Genomic DNA, 21,157 nt, shown 5'->3' with positions numbered 1-21,157 from the left:
TAAATCTGGGTAAAATCCAGGAAGTTTCGATAAATATTTGGGCATCCAGGCCCGATTTGACTTATCTCGAATTCATTATTGGATTTATGAACAAGCCTGAATACATCAAGGAAATCTGGAATAAACGATAATCAAAGAATAAAGCTATGGAAGATGAAAGATGCACGGATACACCTTGGAAGCTTTACTTAAAACCATAAGTTTTTGATGATTGTGTAGCTTTTTCAAGATTACTTTCGGATATTTTACGAATTATCCAAAATCATTTGAAGAATTTGACAATTATGTTATTGTATAAGTTTAAAATTAATTATTCGGCCTATTCGGCCGAATATTTACTTAGCTCAACTATTCGGTGAGCCGAATATTCGGCCTACATCTCTAGTTTACAGGATGTTTGATTTCGGGCAACATTTTTCTTCAATGACGCAAGTAGTTTTCTTTTCCAAAAAAAATGCAATTCCACATTCCATTTGATTTTTATCTCTACTCAGTTTGTGATAGTAGATAATTAAGCTTATTCAAGCAAAAAGTAATCTATGTAGTTAAGTTAGATTCTCGGTCAAATTTATTTTTGAACTGACCCGAAATCGAGATCACATGCTTCTAATTTCATGCCAATGTTTCTGTATGTGATGGCCCTTATTCTGCACCGCGCGTGAGGTGACGATAGTCGAGTCACCCGAGTCACTTGATTACAGGAGTCGCTTGAGGTGAGGAACGTCACTTCGGATGAACTTTGGGAATTAGCCTTTGTCACTCCACTTACACCGACTATCGGAATAAGGTGACTAGAGTCCTGTGGCGGTAAGGGGACTCGACTATCGTCACCTCACGCGCGGCTCAAAATAAGGACCAATATTTTATTGTGAAAGTTGGAGCCTAGGCCTCTTCTAGTTCTGGAAAAAGAGGTTTTTTAAGTATCTAGTTCTCTTTTGTGTACATTTTAGGCATCGATTGACATCAAGTTTACAACGAAAATGGACCTATTGATTTTTAATTTCTGAAAAATGTTTTTTATGGTTGATGACACAGTACAAAATTTATAAAAAATGTCTAATGAAAGGCAAATTTGATTTTTTATTTAATCTTTTAGAAAAATCTACCGAGGAACCTAGTAGTTTGAATCATTTTATAACCAACTGTTTTTTCCCTTTCCACTCCCTCGAACAGGCGTCGTCACACAGCAGTTTCAAGCTAAGTCCAAAGCCCGAGGATGGGGCCAGCTCCCCGGGGGTCGTCCACCCGCATCCGCACTCGCAACACCCGCACCCCGCACTGTCCGGTGGAGGCGTCGGGCCCCTCAACTTCCAGTCTAGTATTATCAAGCAGGAACAGCCGGAATTGGGCGGTGGCGGTGGGGGTGGAGGAGGAGGTGGCGGAGGCGGTTTCCGGACGTCCGATTTGCTCCCGGTAAGTTTTTATATGTTGTTTTATAAGGGTTGGTTTGAGATGATGACCGTTACCTGGGCTGATGGATTCCCTTTTTTTCGAATAACACATGTTGAGTTTTTTTTAAATAAAAGTATTAACGCTTTTCTCCCACATCGTTTTAAAAATAACCATTTACTAACATTGACGTAGTTTGTTTTCCCTTGCTTATGGTGTAAGTTTATTTTCGTTTTTTAGTTACTAATTTTAGTTTAGTTTAATTTTAGTTTTTTGTAAATATGTTTCCTCGCCAATTGGAACTTTGTCTAGGTTTTTTCTTTGAGCCGGTTCTTTTGGTTCCACATAATCGAAACAGACATATATTTATAATTTTTTTTCTACATGCATTTTTTCGCTCTTGTACCAAATTTATACAACTGAAACCACTGAAAAATCATACTATTTGCTTGTCAAAGCACTGATTCGAAAAACCAAAAAAAAATTATCCAATCCAAAACTATCAACTGTCATCGGCTAATCTCACAATCAGATATGAAACATCACGTGATGCATTTGACTTTGAGAATAAAAAAAACTCGCGCCCATCATTCATTCGAAGGACGGAAGGATCAAAATTGTCGAACGAAATTTTCCAAAAAAAAAACGTGAAGCAAAATGCTAAACGAAATAAAACGCTAGAAGAATCGACTGGTCGATAAAGAAAAAATCTAAACAATGTGTTCATTGTCCCCTTTGCGAAAGTACCAAAAAAAAACACCACAATCACTCTACTACTTCTATCAAAACCAAAAAAAAAAATGTTGCGTATCGCTCTGAAAGTGTTCGAAAAACCCAACAAACAATCATACAGTAACGCCCCCTATCTTCGAAACTTCAAAAGCTAAATCTATTGTTGGTAGTTGTTTGCAAAGCTTTGAGTAAAATACACAAAAAACACACGATCACACTCTCCCGGACTAGAAAAAGCGAGCGCATTAGATCTGCCTGAAAAATCCCGTAAAAACCACAGAAAAAAATCATTGCGAGAGATTTGTTCGTTTATCAAATACACAAAAATCCTTCCCTTCCTATGTTTGACAGAAAAATGCTTGGGAAAGTGGGACGTCTTCAGCCGTCAACAAGGCCACGTCCCCGCAACCATCGTCTTCGACGTCGACGTCTTCCGGCGGAATCAAGCCTAGTCTGGCCCTAACTCTCACGACTGCCATGAAGGAGGAATCTTCCCGCTCCTCCTCCAGCTCCGCGCACGACCAGCAGGCACTCCTTTCCCAGTTGGCCAAGTTGCATCAGCTCAATCAGCAGCACTCGGTCCAGAGTCAGCTGCAGCTGGCCCAAAGTACGATCTCGATCATTTCAAATGCCGCGCCCACTTTCTCCGATTGGAGCAATCAGAAGAACTTTGCCGAATACTACCTTCAACAGCAACAACAACAACCAAATCGTGCCAATCCCAACGCCGAGGAATCCCTGGCCCTAGACGAAATGATCCGTCCATCAGTTCCGGTCCAAGCCCAGCAACAGCAACAGCCGGCAACCCTAAAGCCAACCGCTCCTTCGAGAGCTTCCGGCGGGGGCGGCACAACCCGAACCACTTCCGGATCCCGCAAGGGCGGTCGCTTCCGGCCTAATTGGCTGGATCAGTTCGATTGGCTCAAGTACGACGAACACAAGAACTACATGTACTGCGCTTTCTGCCGCAAATGGTGCAGCGTCATTCCCGATATCCGGACCTCCTTTGTCGAGGGCAACTCCAACTTCCGCCTGGAGATAGTCAACCACCACGATAAGTGCAAAGCGCATCGGCTGTGCAAGGAGCGGGAACAGAGGGAACAGGAGCTGGCCAGCACCGGTGCAGGTGGAGGGGGAACTTGAGACCGGTTCCTGACCCGCAAGGCAAGTCCGATCCGAAGGAACCGGAACGTCGCTGTTGTTGTGATAAAGCTAACCCGAACCCGTGAAAGCCATTGCGCCTGAAAGGCGCCTCCACAATTCTTCCCGAAGAAGAGAGCAACAGTTCAAACTGTTATACACATAGATTGTTATACCCATTGAATACCTTATTGTAGTTTTAGAAACTATGCATAGTTTTTAAAAGAAAGAGAAAATTTTAAAAGCAAAAAGTTTCCAGAACAATTTGAATTTGATAAAAAAAAAACAGCAGTAGATAGTCTACAGTTACTAGAAAGGGTAAACCCTGCCCTTTTTTTTCTTCAGTGCCACAACAACCAATCAATAAATCTAGAACCGTGTAAACCATAATGAACCAACCATAAAGTTTAATAATGTAGTTGTTAGAAGCGATCGGCAGAAGAAGCCAGGAGATCGTAAAAAGTGAAATAAAACCTATCTTTGAACTATGAAAAAATGCGCCGATTTTGACTGTGTCCGTCCGTTTCATATCTGATAGCCTCTGGAAACCGGAAGCCGGAGCAGCGTTGAGAAATTGCCTTTGACAGTTGGAACAATAATCTTTGGAATCTGCGTGTGAATATTCACTTGAGTCCCCTCTAGGTCAACGGATTGTGTGTAAAATTTTATTGAAGAAAACAAAAAAAAACTATTTCGTCGTCTTTCAGAATTTGTAGGTTAAAACTTTTTTATAAATATTTTCACGATATTTTATGCTATATTTTTTTTTAATTGAAAATTGAAAAAATTAAATTATAAGTAATAAATTTTAAAAAAAAGGATACATTGCCTATATGCAGGCGTTAAAAAGATGTGAAAATGATAATCAAAATACTTAGTTAAACTTAACGTTAAAGATGTAACACAACAAGTTTCCTACAGTTTTCCTATAAGTTTCTTAAAAAAATTTCAGGGATCTACTGAATTTTAATGAAAAAAGTTTATCTTGAGGAGAAGTTTTTATTTTTACTTTCCTCGATTTCTGATCAATCATTTCATAGTCATAAGTTAAAGTACTGGATATGCGTAAAAATTTCAATGGCATTTCAAAGTCTATCACCATTTACTGACTGGAGTACTTTTCAACAGACTTTTTTAAGTGCCGCTAAGAAAAAGTTATAGAGGAAATGCGAAAATAAACGAGTTTATCCCGACAACAGTTAGACAAAATTCAACAAACTTTATTCTTAGTATGCCTATGCCATCTCGTATTTGATCCTAAATGCGTGAAAAGAAATTGTATTCTTTAGCTTTTTGTCCTTTGAAGTTGTTGAAAGAAATATTCTGCGCTTTCTAAGCCAATCCGTCTTTTCCACCGGAAGCCCAATTCAAACAAACAATCAGCAGCAGCACCCTTAAAAATCTGCGTTTCCTAAGCCAATCCGTCTTTTTCCACCGAATGGCCAAATAAAAAAAACTGCAGCAGCAGCCTTAAAAATCTACGCTTCCTCAACCAATTCGTTTTTTTTATTTCCACCGGAAGACCACATCCAAACAAATAAACAGCAGCAGCCTTAAAAATCTGCGCTTCAATCCGTTTTTTTTTCCACCGGAAGGCCTGAACAAAACAAACATTCAGCACTAACAGTCTTAAAAATCATCGCTTCCTAAGCCAATCCGTCTTTTTTCCACCGAAAGGCCAAATAGAACAAACAATCAGCGATAGCAGCCTTAGAAATCTGCGCTTCTTAAGCCAATCCTCCCTTATCCACCGGAAGGCCAAATCAAACGATCAGCAACAGCAGCCTTAAAAATCTGCACATAGTCAGTCAATCCGCCTTTTTCATCGGAAGGCCTAACCAAAACAAACAATCAGCAGAAGCAAACTTAAAAATTTGCGCTTCTTAAGACGGATTGTCTTTTTCCACTGGATGGTCAAATCAAAACAAACAATCAGCAGCAGCAGCCTTAAAAATCTGCGCTTCCTGTACAAATCTATCTTTCTACCGGAGGCCAAAGCAGATTTTTGTTTTTTTTTCCTAGCAGCAGCCTTAAAAAACTGCGCTTCCTAAGCCAATCCGTCTTTTCCCACCGGAAGGCCAAATAAAAAATCAGCCTTCAAATTCAGCGCTTTCTCTGCCAATCCGCCTTTTTCCACCAGAAGATCTATCCAAAACAAACAATCAGCAACAGAAGCCTTAAAAATCTACGCTTCCTAAGTCAATCAATCTTTTTCCACCGGAAGGCCAAATCAAATCAAACAATCAGCAGCAACATTTTTAAAATTTGCGCTTCTCAAGCCAATCCGCTTTTCTCCGCCGGGAGACCAAATCTAAACGAACAATTAGCAGTAACAGTCTTAAAAATCTGCGCAACCTAAGCCAATCCGTTTTTTTCACCGGAAGGCCACATCCGATGAAACAGCAGTAGCCTTAAAAATCTGCGCTTCTTAAGCTAATCCGTCTATTTCCACTGGAAGGTTCAATCAAAACAATCAGCAAAAACAGCCTTAAAAATCTGCGCTTTCTCAGCCAATCTGCCTTTTTTCACATGAATGTCTAGCAAAAAAAAACAATCAGCTGCAACAGTCTTAAAAATTTGATCCTCCTTAGACAATCCGTTTTTTTACTGGAAGGCCACATCCAAACAAACAAGCAGCCTTAAAATCTGCGCTTCCTAAGCCAATCCGTCTTTTTACACCGGAAAGACAAATCTAAACAGAAAATTAGCAGCATCAGCCTTAAAAATCTGCGCTTCCTAAGCTTAAGCCAATCCGTTTTTTTTTCCACCGGACAGCCACATCCAAACAAACGATCAGCTGCACCCTTAAAAATCTGCGCTTCCTAAGTCAGTCCATCTTTTTCCACCGGAAGGCCAAATCAAAACAAACAATCAGCAGCAACAATGTTAAAAATCTGCGCTTCCTAAGCCAATCCGTTTTTTCCCACTGGAAGGCCAAATCAAAACAATTAGCAGCAACAGTCTTCGAAATCTGCGCTTCTTAAGCCAATCCGTCTTTTTCCACCGGAAGGTCAAATCAAAACAAACAATCAGAAGCAGCCTGAAAAATTTGTGCTTCCTAAGTCAATCCGTCTTGTTCCACTGGAAGGCCATATCAAAACAATCAGTAAGAGCTGTCTTAAAATTCTCCGTATTCTTAGCTAATCCGTTTTTTTTTATCGAGAGGCGGCATCCAAAAAAACCATCAGCAGCAGCATTAAAAATCTACGCATCATATGCCAATCCGTCTTTTAAAATGAACAATCAACTGCAGTCTTAAAAAACTGCGCTTCCCAAGCCAATCCGCTCTTTTCATCGAAAGGCCACATCTAAACAAACAGTCAGCAGCAGCCTTGAAAATCTGCGCTTCCTAAGCCAATCCGTCTTTTTTCACCGGATGGCTTAACCAAAACAAACAATCAGCAGCAACAGTCTTAAAAATCTTCGCTTTCTAAGCCAATCCTTTTTTTCACGAAGGCCACATCCAAGCAAATAAGCCTTAAATATCTGCACTTCATATGCCAATCCATCTTTTTCACTGGAAGGCAAAATCAAAATGAACAATCAACTGCAGCCTTAAAAAACTGCGTGCAAATCCGTCTTTCTACCGGATCGAAAACAATTTTTTCGTAGCAGCAGAATTGACATTCTGCGCTATCTGAGCGTATACTACCAACTACGTCATTGTCGTAACTTCTACAATTTCTACGAATCTAAATTAGGAGATTCTCTCAGACACGTCTATCACTCACAAGAATCGATAAATGAATGACTTTGTTTTGTTTGTTTTGTCTAGTGTTGCCAAAATAACAAACGTTGCCATAGAAATTTATTTCATTTATTTAACTTCAGTTTTGCCGAATACTATTATTATTTCAGTTTATATTAAATTTGATTTATTTTCTAAATATCCTTCATCCCATCTCAACATATTCCAGGGAATGTTCTTATGAAAAATAATAATGATGGATGATAATAATCATGGAACTTTTGCATTGATTATTCGTTTAGTTTCTTAAAAAATTAAAATAAAAAAAAATTTAAAAGAACTTCAAATAGCAATTTGAAGAATCTATTAAAAAGTTTTTAAGTTTGATTTTTTTTTTTGCAAGACCTTTAATTGGGCGTATTTTAATTTTTGAAAGAACTTTTTTGAACATTTAAGAAATTTATCAAATAAATTTCGAGAAAAAATACGTTTAGCAAAGAAATATACTGTAACGAATTAGAAAGCGAAAAACTTCAATATAGTGTAGGTACCTATATTTAAAGGAATTGTCGTAAAAAAAAATTCAGAAGAACTCCTTAGGATTGTATTGATTTGATTTCCTAATAGCAGACTTTTCAAAGGACTTGGGATGGGATACACTTCTGACAAATTTGTTTTTATCTTCTCATATGGCTTTCTAGCAAGCAGCTTCATCTTAATCAGTCCCACATGTTTGGAATGCAATAATTTGAGCTCTCTTCTTTTTAAAATTTCTGGTATAACTACCATTAATTAAAAAAGTAAACATCCATCTACTTATTCTAAATCTCTAACTTGCGAATAAACATTCCTCAAATTATTGTCCACATTATGTGGGCAACTATACCTCCAATATGATAATATCTTCTACAAATATTTATCTTATCAAGGTTCAGAAGTAACTTGAAAAAAAAAATCAATCGGAAACTCATTAGGAAAGTTCAAAATCTTTATGAACTGTTCATCAACTTTCTGTGGCACTTCATCGTTCAAAGGAAATCTCCAAGAAAATCCACGTTTCCCATTTTGTTCGATGGCCTGTAAACCATGTCAAATACGTAAATTGAAAGCTCCGTCATAAATTTTGCAATCTGGATAAAAAGATCGATTTTTTCTATTTTTTTCTAGAATTCTTAATAAAGACTTGTGATCCGTATACATTACCTACTATCCAAAAAAAAACTTATGAAAATTTTTTTAGCGTTGACACGTTGGCAATTGCCTCCAAATGTAAAATAGGGAAAAAATTTTGTGAGGAATTTAAAGAAAAGGATTTAAACCAAATCGGCTTTTCCACTCAATAACATGGCAGATATTCAACTCCACCAAGTCCATATGAACACACATCAGCCGGTACTAAAATTGGTAACATTCATCATCATAAAATGTCAAAATATTAGCGTTGAGTAATTGATTTTTACAATTACCAAAAGTCTTATCGCATTCATCATCCCAAACATAACGAACAACTTTTTTAAAGAATTATACAATGGATTCAAATGCACCGACAGCATCGCCAGAAATATGCTATAATAATTAAAAAGACCCAAGAAAGCTTTCAAGTCAGACACGTTTTTGGTAACTTTGACTTCTTTTATAGTAGTAAATTTTTAAGGGTTAGGTTTTCAACCATGTTCACCAATGATATGACCTAAATATGCCAATTACGTTACGATAAAAATTTAAAAAAAAATTATTTTTTTTTCTATGTTAGCATTCGATAATCTTTGTATTACTAGAAATAGCTTCTTACGGCAAATTGCTACGTCCTTGCCTGCTATCAACACATTGTGAAAAACATGAAAAATGACTATCAAAAGCTATCAAATATATTTAAATATTAAAAAAAAAACAATCAGCGAAACACCAATAGCCTTAACATTCCATAAAAGAAAAATAATTAAACTCACCCTACAAAACAGTTATTGGCAAATTAAAACTGTTACCCACCACTGAAATGTGCGAATTCTTCACCAAACAAAAAAAAATCAAAGAAAATGCTAAACACGGCGTCCACAATGGCGAATCTCGACGCCCGTGATGGCGATTAACGACGCCTGCAATGACGCCTAGCAAAACCTCTGCTCCGGCAAAATAACCTCAAATATTTAGCGGAACCAACTCCGGCTACTATCAAATTATAAGAAAATTTTCAACTAATTTAAATATACAAAATTTTAAACAAACTCACAAAACTATTCACAAAATTTTAAATATTGCTTACTACAAGCCAAAATAAACAGCTCCAACGAAATATGCTCCTGACTGGTCAAAACAAACAGTTTTTCCTACGGATAAAAAACACTATGTTATCACAGTTTTAAAACGCCTTTTTCCTCGACGCCCATCTAAAAGTTGGTTTCGGATATTAGATCCATCAGACCAGTAACAACTACTTACTTTAGGAACGGCCGAAGACTAAATAGAATGAGTCTATCCGATTTATTACGCACGTAAACTTTTCGATTTATGATTCACGAAAATCTGAAATACGAACCGACATCGTAAACCCGATGCCTTTAAATTGTTTACCAACTGACCCTTACACTATAATCTTATACAATTCAAATTTTGGTTCCTTACAGCTTTATAATATATTTTGGAAAGTCCAAGTAAAGAAATTTTAAAAGACGTCCCAAGGAACTTTTTAAGACTATCAGAGAGAGCTTTGGATGAAGTTCAAAGCTTCCTTTTGATCAACCTAAAGGGACTTTTATGATACCTTAAGATACATATTGTTTTCAGTTTTTTTTTTTTGGAAAAATGTAAAAGACATTTTAAACAGCTTCATGACATTCTTATAATTTTTTTTACAACTTTTACAGCGATTGTCTGGATGTTTTTTTACCAACATTATTTTTAAGAGATTTGAAAAGAATTTTTTTTCGAAGGACTAAAAATACACTTCTTACAAAGACTCTTCAAGCTTCCTAAAAAAATTTAGATACTTTTGACAACTTGTTTTTATTTGTTCCTATTTGAAAATATGTTTTGATGAGAAGACAGGGAGAGATAACTATATCAAATGACTTTTTCCTGAAAAATCCTCCCCTGCAAATATGCAAGAATTCGATAATTCTATAATTCAATTGTCTGTACCTTCGAACGGAACCCTTTTTGCATACTGTCCAGGATTTTTGCATTGTCTGGAACCATCCCGAATGACAGACTTGAAAGAAAAACCCAAGCCAAATAATACCTACTTGAAAGAAAAAAGAGGGTGAGAAGGTTTGCAACGATTCATCATAATTTTATTATTTCGAATAGATTTCCCACAAAGTAGGAGGGGCTATCGTCTCTTTTTTTCCCGACCAATATGGGCTTACATTGCCCGAAGAATTTGTGCTTCCATTCGTAGTTTTTCGTAGGCGAAAGTTCGTCACAAGCTGATGCAGGAATATACCATATGTGCGCCCGAACGTCTACGGATTTCGATGGAGACGAGACAATTTCCAGTTGGGGACCGGATATCGCTTTCCGGTAGACTTTTCACTAACTAGCCTAGGTTCCATGTTTCGTATCCCTTCGGGATACAATACAATACCAAGGACACTGCAACGGAATCCGAAATAGTTCCAAGCAGCACCGAATCCAAGATACACGCGGTTCCGTATCTATCAACCAACACACGGAGGATTCTGACTGAAAAACGACCTGACTGACTGGATTCTGGCTGATTCAAAGGGTCCCGGGAAATTTGCAAACAAATTTTGTAAATTGCAATCCTCGTCCGTTAGTCGGGTGGAAAAACGGTCCCGCGCGATGCGTCACGTTTTTCACTCCCAAACCACGAATTGGATGGGTTGCCGGGACCAAAGGCGTGTGATTTGCGGTAGCCCATCATCCCCGGAAGCTAATCATGGCGAGGGCATATTGCGCACGCGACTGGACCCAATTCGGGACACGCGGCACACAAAAGGTTCGGAACTTTTGGATTCCGGTGTACCGTCGTCGCGTTGTCCTGTTTGTCCCGTTTATTTTGCGTGGAACTAACTGGAATTGCTATTTACCGAGATTGGATTGGACCGAAGGCCGAAAATCAGCCGCGAAGTGGCCTGGTTTTACGCAACTAACGCAGTCAGTCAGTCGCAGGGGGGTTTAGAAGATGAGAAATGATTCCAGTGAATTGGAAAATGAGTTCACGAGTGGCTGCCAAAAAAGGGTGACCATCAAATGCTAAAAGAATGAACAAAATAAACTATCAAAATTCAATCTTACGGAGTGTTCGTTAATTGATTTTTCCCATCGAAGTGATTTTTCTATCGATGCCTTAAACCCCTTTTTCGTATTTTTCTTACATCATTTTGGAAAAAAAATTAGCAACTTGACAGCGAGTAACACGAGCCCATAGTTAAACTAGTAGCATTTTCATGGAACGAAAAAAATTGTGAAATTTTTTAAGTTTAAGGAGACTTGACCCTTTAATCGGGGCGCCCGAACCATTGGCAAACAAGCAAAATCTAAAGATAAAAGAGCCACTATTAGTTTTCATTTCACAGTTTTTAAGTGTATGACAAAAAGAATTCTTAAAGTTTGGCTACTACCCTATAGTCATTGCATACTTAAAGGCGTTTTTTCGTGCAAAGCAATGATCACCACCCATTCAAAAGGAAAATGTGTTTTTTTAACTCAAGGGATCATTTGAATACATAAGAAAAAAAAATCTAATATAATTCCTTAAAAAAATCAGAGTTTACTATTGTTTTAAAAATATAGCATTCTGAAATTCATGTTATGCTTTAACGATTCACATATTAGTTTAAATATTTAAATTATAATTTGTTCATGAACGAAACATTTTATACACCCAAAATTCAGCCTCTGTGCCAATGGCGTGTAGTCAATTACATAGCATCATTGGTACAAGAAGATAACGCGATCGGTGCTGATTCGATTTGCTCCCACCGGCATTAATCTCCCAAGTTAACCGAATTGCGTATGTCTGAAAGAAACAAAATAAAAACGCTTTTACGTCCCTCCCTATCGCATCACAAGACGAAGAAGGATGGAAATAAATACCGGCCAACACCAGGCAGCCAGCGAACCGAGCACTGTGCGTGTGAATGTAGCAAAAGCAACAACAAAAACATCCTTCTAATTCAATCCCTTCAATCCACCGGCAAACAACCACGGCCGAGCTGTGCGTGTGTATGCAGTAAAAGCAACAACAAAAAAAAACATTCCTTCAATTCAATTCGCCGGCAAACAACCACGGCTAAGCTGTGCGTGTGTATGTAGCAGAAGCAACAAGAATATATTCCTTCAATTCACCGGCAAACAAGCACCGGCCAAGCTGCCCGGCTTTAGCAGCTGTGTATATGTAGCGTGTGTTTGTAATAGCAGGTAGTAAGCAAAGCACAGTTCTCATTCAATGGGTTTCCCGTTTCCTCCACTCCCGTTCCCTTTCCCGTTTCCATCGCAAGACAAATGAATACCTTGAAAGGAGGCCAAACGCCGGGAAGCCACTGTCGAGCGTTTCTTTTGTGATTGATCGGTGGCAGAATGCCTATGACAAATATCCCTCTTCCTGCATGAAGCTCAAATAGTTCACTGGTTAAGATGTCGGTCTGGCAAGACCATTTAGTTAGTGATTTGAGTTCGATTCTCCCTACGGGCGCTATGGTTTATATTTTTATTTTCTTGTTTCTGGGATGATTTATCCAATAGGAACGAAATCCCATAATATGTTTTTCTTGTTTTGCTTGAATGTAGTGGTCATGCATCATTTTAGTTGGGAGCCGAGTCCTTATGCCAGTTAGGGGAACATGCGCTATTATGCGCCACCTAAGCGAATCGCTGATTTTCTATGTATTCCACGTACAAATTGTGTTAAAATGGGTGTAATCGTTGAAGAAAAGCGTTTTCTACAAATTTCTATAATTTTTCATTACTCAAATTGCTACAGCTTCTTCAAAAACATGATTTTTTAAAACCATATTCAAAGCCACAGAACAAAACTGTGTTGCGAATACGCGCCGCTGTGTATTCAATACGCGCCTAGCAGCCGAACACACCCGAGAGCCGCCGAAGACCGAAAACACACCAATACTTACAGACACTTTGACTGAAAAGAAAATCAAAATGGACTAATAGAAATTTAACAAAAATTGAAAAATAGATTTTTTGGGCTAAATTTACGCTCAAAATATGGCTTTAGACTTTTTGTTCATTTTCAATGAAAATTGGCCTTTTTGAAAAATTAATGCTATTTTCAGCCTACTACGATTGGCGCGTTATAAAGAGCGCATGGGCCGTGATAGAACATACCCATGAAAAGCATACCTTAGCGAGTTCAGTATGATTTTTTAGCATAAAATCATAATTTAGATTCTCCTCTATCGATGTGTCAGAAAATATTGTCTTATTCATTTTTCTCTGCTTGGTGACACCTTATTAAAAGAGTTTTAAAATTTAGATCGAAATGAAAAAAAAACCTAAATTGTGAAATTATCACGACACAGGGTCATTTTAAGGAAAAATTCATACTTGCCATGACCAATCAAAGCATTTAAAACAAATTGGTAATATTTTGAAGGTTTAAAATGTTTCAGATTCTTCAAAACAAGAGTGGCGCGTATTAGCCACATGGGGCGTTATATGAACTTTTCCCCTACGGTTTTTCAAACATATCATCTTCGGCACAGTGCACATTTCAGCGCATTATCGGCACAGAGATGTGCTAAATAGGCATTGGATTTTTGCAACCTCTTCTATGGGTGTAGTGATAAAAAAGATGTTTAAGTCACATTTTGGAAAAAAAAATTCAAACATAGTGGTAAAAAGTGGTAAAAATTTAAAACTTTTAGCACATTTTAAAAACTTTACAATTCAAAAACATTTTTGAGATTTGCGGCCTTCAAGTCTTTTTACAACACGTGTTTTATTTTCGCATGCTGTGATGCAAAAATAGCAATATATCTATCACATACGTCTGAAATGGAAACAGTGCTGTAAACCCGATCAGGAGGGAAAAACAAAATTATATCAAAATGAGATATTTTGATACTTATTTTTTTTCTATCTAAATGAGTTATAATTCAGTACTCGTGGGATGTTAAAATATCTCAAATTATATCAAAAAATCTATACGACCATAGCTAAATTATATCAGTTTTTGATATGCTCCTATCAAGATTATATCTGGTTCAGATAGCATAGTTTGATATTGGGCAGAACAAATTATATCAAAATTATAACTTATCAAGATATGAGTGCTTCAAGAAAATTTTCTAGTGGAAGGTCGATAAACCACATTATTTGATAAAACCATGCCCCATTTTCGGTTTCCCATAAATTTGATTTAATTTTATGAATCCGTTGAGCGAAACTCATTAATGTAAGGTTTGAGCCGTTGACTTCGATGTCCGTGTTTCAGAAAAAGTTGAACGTATATCAAAATAAGATATAATCATTTTATTTTAGGACAATCGGAAAAAAATCTTGATCATTGAATATGAGCTCAACCCCATTCAAGTTTGTCAATCAGAATAAGATATAATTCAGATTAGAGAAACTTAAAAACGAAAATTTGGAGTACTTAATTATAACTGAATCAGATGTAAATATCTTGGTGAGATACGTTTGAGTTATTATTTTGATATGCTCTTCTGATCGGGAAAGAATACAACACCCAAAGATCTTGAAAACATTTTTACATGGTAAAATTTTCAAAATGTGCTACGAGTGTCTAAATTTCTACCACTTTTCCCCAACACCAGTGAACTTGCTCTTACAACTGTCACATTTCGAGGCATGAATAAAAAAGTGATCAAGTCATCGTCGCTTTTTAGTGCATCATTCATATGATGTACAGAGCAATTATCAAGTAACATTATAGCTTTCGGAGGAAAACACCATTAAGCAGCAAATTTGTGTACACTAAGTTCTGGATCGATCCAGCTTTGAAAAATTACTCGAGACATCCAGGCATTTTTAGAGTTGAAATATATCAAGTGGTTTCCTATAACATAACTACAAGGCATGAAAGTTTTAAATGACGCAGTTATTAGATTTTCTAATTAATTTCACCAGGATCACTTAAAAAAAATGGTTTCGAAAAATGGCCCGATTTTGTCACTATCCCCAATTTGTCGCCCTAAAATGCATCATGGAGGTGACAAAATAGGAGATTTACTGTATACTTAGTTATTTTAAAAAATCTATAAAAGTATCTTAAGGTATTTTAAATATGAAGTATTTTTCAAACAAAATGTTCAAGATTTACAAAAGAGTCTTAAACACCAAATAATACTTTTTGCCACATTTTTAGTAAGATATTTGGTGTATTTTCAACCCAATTTTTTATGTTTTAATAACTTTTTTGGGAGATTTTGTCGTCCTGAATTCGAATCATTTCCCAGGTTTTTGTCTATCAGCTGTTGTTGTTTTTTTTTTCTCGAGGGAAACGCTCTTGTTTTAGTGGTATGGCGTGTGGAAATTTTGAAAATGATCGATTTTGAGTAAAATCGATCATTGATAACTGATGAACCAACAAACCTACATGAAAAACAAACACTGATTTCGAATCTTTTTGTTATCCTCCAATCGATCAAGGAATCAGATTATGCCTAGATATTTTAGATTCAGAGAAAGCTTTAAAAAATAAAGTCTTCGAGTATTTGTTATTATAGATTTTGATTTCTTTAAGAACTTTGATGAAGATTGCAAAACGATTGGACTTATGATTTAAGCAATATCTAAGCTAGATTTCGGTTACAGTTTCCAAAAAATTTCGTCAAAATTGCCGCATTTTGATAAGTAGGGAAAAAAGCTTTCTATTACTTTTTTTGTCTCAGAAGTCAAAATCACTCGGGGTGGTCAGGAAAGTTGATTATTGAATTAAAATCTTTTATTTCTAAACACTAGAAAAACGTGCACAAATAGATTAAATGAATTTTTATCCAATTTCAAAAGTAAATTAGAAAACAAGAGCTGAAAAAACATTGAATACCTATCTCAATCAACATCAACAAATTAGTTTAAATCAGTTTTTAATTTTTTGCATCTCGGAAAAAGGTAAGTTTTCTTTGTCTTAAATGATAAAGTTTATGAAAACATTCCGTGAAACTCAAAAGCAAAATGTGTACGTGCAATGATGAACAAATCATGCGAATAAAAATTTCTTGACCAAACGGCAACAACTTTTTTGAATTTATACTCATTAATCGCATGCAAAAGTATTTCCGATTAAGAACTTGGATAATAAACTCTTTAACCAACTTGAGACCGATAAGTATTCTTCTATGCTCTTTCGAAAGGATCTTAAAAGATCATATGGTATCCTACACAGATGAAAATAATCTGTTATCTGAATTTCGAGCAGGTTTTCGATGAGGTCATAGCTGAAAAATTGCTGTTTTACGATGACTTGGGAGCAAAGTTGCCGGAATCACACAAAAATTTATAACTTTACAGAATTTTGAGCAACTTTTCATCACAGAATCTGTATCACAGAACACAGAATTTTTTACATATTCAAAGGTTTTTAAATTTCGTTACGTATTGCCAAAATCTTTTTTTTTAATATCAACATAAATTTTCGATTTCTTACTTTGATTCAGATTGCTAGGGTTAATTCATTTTTCTTAAGAAAAATGTCAAAAAGACTCAATGTTTCATGACTTTTCAAGAAATTTATGCTAGGTATTTCAATCACAGAATTTTTTTGTCAAATCACAGAAAGGTTTTTTTTGGGAAACCCACAGATTTTTTTCGGCAACCTTGACTTTATGCCACGGGAGTTGGTTCGAGTATTGAACATTTAATACGATTAGTCAATGAAGACGTCGATCGAAAAGCTGAACCCAATTGTATGATTTTTCAGCTTAGTTCTACCATTTTACTATATGTCTAAAAACGGTGCTTTAAGGAGCCTTGAAACTGTTTCGTGGAATTTTCAGGACCTAAAATTAGATCTTAAAAGTAAAATAAGCTTGGGACAATCCAGGAAGGAATCATAGATCAATTTAGTGTGTACGAAATTTTGAACGGTTCAAAAGTTTTGAAATAATTAATCAAAAATATGTTTCCATAGAAAAATATGTTATTTAATCTGTTTTTTTTTCTGTTGAAATACGTAATCAACGCAGGTTTCAGTGGTGGAATAGAGTTATCTTTATTTAGGTTTGTTCGTCGAGTCCCTAATCAACTACCCACTACACTAGCGATAGCTATTTGTCACTTTCCACTTCGCATATTCCCTAACCGGGGAAGTACTCGTTTCTGAGTAAAATAATACTTCTACTCAGAATAGAGTATTTCCTGAGACAGATTGTGGTAGGAAACATTTATTTTTTTGTTTTGAAAAATGTAAACACTAACTGGTCGCCATTTTGATCTTTGATGATAAGCACTGTTCAATGCTTTCTTTTAAAAACTTATTTAATTAAAAACATCAAGGTTTGATGTCTTAACTTGTTATGAATTTACAAATCATTAAATAAAGAATTTATATGCTCCTCACCAAAGTGCGCTTGCAAAACCATCACAATTGCATTGCCAATTTCATATCGTTACTATCTGGTCATTGAACATACGTAATGTTGTTGTTATGTTTACCCTACCACGATATGCCGAGAAAATGTTAACATGAGAAATCAGCTGTTCGTCTGACAAGTGGGGAAATGCCTTATATCTGACAAGACTGTTGTATTACCACAAACCTAATTTGAATAGTTTCGTTTAACCGTGTGATGATGTAAATATTTATACTGTCATCATCATCACTATTTTATTTTTTGGCGATTGTGATTTAGTATCGTAGATAATCAGTTAATGTTGACCCTTTGGCTCCACACGCCTTAAATGTGAGAATTCTTATACAAAACCGGCAAACATTCTTCGTCTTGGCATGTCATCAGCCCTTATGACAACATATCACGGGGAGAAATGTTTGTTTTCGGAACATCTAAATAAGTATTGATCATATCGAAAAAAAACGTTGCAAAATATGACGGCATGTGTTTGACCATCTAAGTATTGAGAAAATATTATCTCGCGGAATTTTACCTAATCTTTGAGAATGATTCTAAAAGAATGAGACTCCCAACTTAAGTTGTAATCTCGGTACGAAGTAAAATTTTGAATTTCTATGAATTTATTCAGAAATTCCATGACGGTCTTCTGTGATAAAATAGCATTCATTTCAATAAAAAATCATGAAAAATTGAGTCGTGAAGAAAATCAAGCAAAATCAACAATCCTATCATGGTTTGCCAATACAAAGCTAGAAATTCATAACTTATGCCGTATAAACACGAATGCCACAAGGTGGTAAAGTGTCATAAATAAACCTTAAAAAAAATTTAAAAAAAAATAATAATATCTTATGTTGACAAAAAAAAACTATAATTTTAGAAATACGTACAAAATTTAAAAAATTCTGTGAAATCTGTGAATATTTCCAATATTTTGTGTTCCTTGACGAGAATTTGCTCAAAAGTCTGTGAAATTATAGATTTTTCTGTGATTTCGCAACCTTGTCCAGCATACCTTGAGAACTTTTCTGAGTTTTTGGAATTCAAAAAGATGACTCATTTAACAGCTCCGTTGTTTAAACTTGTGCATTAAAAAAAGACAAAATTCAAATTAGGTTTAAAATTAATATGAGGTTTTATTTCAAATTTCCATATATGGCATACAACGCAAGGCAAACATAATCCGTGTATAACTTTCACCTCAGAATTCAAAATTATTCACGGACTTCGAGAAAGCTGATTTTATCTTCAAAATTTTCTAATTTTAGTATATTGATACATTCCTCAGTGTTTCCATAAATATATTTATTTCTTGAATGGACTTTCATCCTTTTAAAATAGTTTCTTTTATGGAATCTAAAAAACTACAGCTATTATTTACAAATTATTTGCGCATTTAGATCCAGTGTTAAAAATAGTTTAGGATTTGTTGATACCACAAAAAAAGGTAAATTCACCCCAAACGTATACCATTATTTTATTTTATTTACATAGTATTCCGTCTCACGACATAACTTGACGAACATAATTCCTAAAATTCACTCGGTTCATAGCAACCGTTCTCCAATTTCTCGGGCACCCCACGTTCGCCAGATCACGCTCCACTTGGTCTAACCACCTCGCTCGTTGCGCCCCCGCTCGTCTTGTTCCTACCGGATTCGTAGAGAACACCTGTTTTGCAGGACAGTCGTCCGGCATTCTCGCAACATGTCCCGCCCAGCGTATCCGGCCGGCCTTTACCACCTTCTGGATACTGGGTTCGCCGTAGAGGCGCGCGAGCTCGTGGTTCATCCTTCGCCTCCACACTCCGTTCTCCTGTACGCCGCCAAAGATGGTTCTTAACACTCGTCGCTCGAATACTCCGAGTGTACGCAGGTCCTCCTCGAGCAATATCCATGTCTCGTGCCCGTAGAGAACAACCGGTCTAATGAGCGTCATATACAGGTTACACTTCGTGCGAGGGCTAAGTCTTCTCGACCGCAGTTGCTTGTGGAGTCCATAGTAGGCACGACTTCCGCTGATAATTCGCCTCCGGATCTCACGGCTGGTGTCATTGTCTGCGGTCACCAGTGAGCCGAGATAGACAAAGTCTTCGACTATCTCCAGCTCGTCGCCGTCGATCGTGACCTTGTTATTACTGGACAAGCGGGTTCGGTCGGTCTCGGATCCGCAGGCCAGCATGTACTTCGTCTTGGACGTATTAATCATCAACCCAATCCTTCCTGCTTCGCGTTTCAGTTTGCGGTAGATCTCCTCCACCGCCGCAGATGATCTGCCGACTATATCAATGTCATCGGCAAAGCAGATAAGTTGACTGGATCTGTTGAAAATCGTGCCCCGCATTTCGCCCACCGCTCGTCGAATAACACCTTCTAGCGCCACGTTGAACATCATGCAGGATAGACCATCACCTTGTCGAAGCCCCCTGCGCGATTCGAATGAACTCGACAATTCACCCGAGATCCGCACACAGCACTGCGTTCCATCCATCGTCGCCTTGATCAGTCTGATCAGCTTCCCGGAAAAGCCGTTCTCGTCCATGATTTTCCATAGCTCGTTACGGTCGATCGTGTCGTATGCGGCTTTGAAGTCGATGAATAGATGATGCGTAGGGACTTGGTGTTCACGGCATTTTTGGAAGATTTGCCGCAATGAGAATATCTGGTCCGTCGTAGACCGTCCCTCCATGAAGCCGGCCTGATGACTTCCCACGAATCTGTTTGCTTGTGGCGTTAGGCGGCGGAGTAGGATTCGGGACAACACTTTGTAGGCGGCATTGAGGACAGTGATCGCTCGGTAGTTCTCACAGTCCAATTTGTCGCCCTTCTTGTAGATGGGGCATATTACCCCCTCCTTCCACTCCTCCGGTAGCTGTTCTAGGTCCCAGATCCGGCTTATCAACCGATGTAGGCAATCGGCCAACCTATCCGGGCCCATTTTGATGAGTTCAGCTGCGATGCCATCCTTCCCAGCCGACTTGTTTCTATTCAGCTGGCGAATGGCTTCCTTAACTTCACTCATCGTTGGGAGTGGCTCCTCTTCGTCGTTGGCTACGCCGGCGATGTACCTTCCCCCACCGTCTTGATCTCCTGCATGTGCGCCGTTCAGGTGTTCATCGAAGTGCTGCTTCCACCTTTTCATCACCTCACGATTGTCCGTCAGGATACCCCCGTCCTTATCCCGGCACATTTCGGCTTGCGGCACGAAGCCTTTGCGGGATGCGTTGAGTTTCTGATAGAACTTTCGTGTTTCTTGGGAACGATGCAGCTGCTCCAGCTCCTGGAGCTCCTCCTCCTCCAGGCGGCGCTTTTTCTCCTGGAAAAGTCGGACTCGCTGCCTCTTCCGCTGTCGGTGATTTTCCACATTTCGACGGGTGCCTCTTTGCACTACTGCCGCCCGCGCGGCATTTTCTTCGTCCATCACCCTCCTACACTCCTCGTCGAACCAGTCGTTCCGTCGAGATCGCTCCACATAACCGATGACGTTCTCCGCAGCACTGTTGATGGCTGTTTTGATGGTATCCCAACAGTCCTCGAGAGGGGCTTCGTCAAGCTCGCCCTCTGCCGGCAGCGCTGCTTCGACCGATTGCGCGTAGTCTGCCGCGACCTCAGGTTGCTTCAGTCGCGCGATGTTTAACCGAGGCGGGCGCCGGTTTCGCTTGTTGTTCACTACGGAGAGTTTTGGGCGCATCTTC

At 37.8% G+C, this 21,157-nt stretch overlaps 1 protein-coding gene across 12 annotated transcripts in view; it reads left to right on the top strand.

The window, feature by feature from the left end:
• The window catches only part of LOC129740357 (sex determination protein fruitless), a 761,972-nt gene that overhangs the window by 636,088 nt on the left and 104,727 nt on the right, over positions 1-21,157 (top strand). For 11 of the 12 annotated variants that reach the window (XM_055732014.1, XM_055732021.1, XM_055732012.1 and 8 more), the window contains one exon: positions 1,174-1,413. In XM_055732014.1, the coding sequence (XP_055587989.1) occupies positions 1,174-1,413 (240 nt within the window). Of the gene's footprint in view, positions 1-1,173; positions 1,414-2,472; positions 3,487-21,157 lie in introns of those variants that run through there. The other variant, XM_055732013.1, reaches the window with a different exon arrangement.

This window comes from Uranotaenia lowii, chromosome 1, assembly GCF_029784155.1.
Source record: "Uranotaenia lowii strain MFRU-FL chromosome 1, ASM2978415v1, whole genome shotgun sequence".
Classification (NCBI taxonomy): Eukaryota; Metazoa; Arthropoda; class Insecta; order Diptera; family Culicidae; genus Uranotaenia; species Uranotaenia lowii.
Note: the sequence above shows the minus strand (reverse complement) of the source record. Positions and strands in the feature narration are given on the sequence as shown.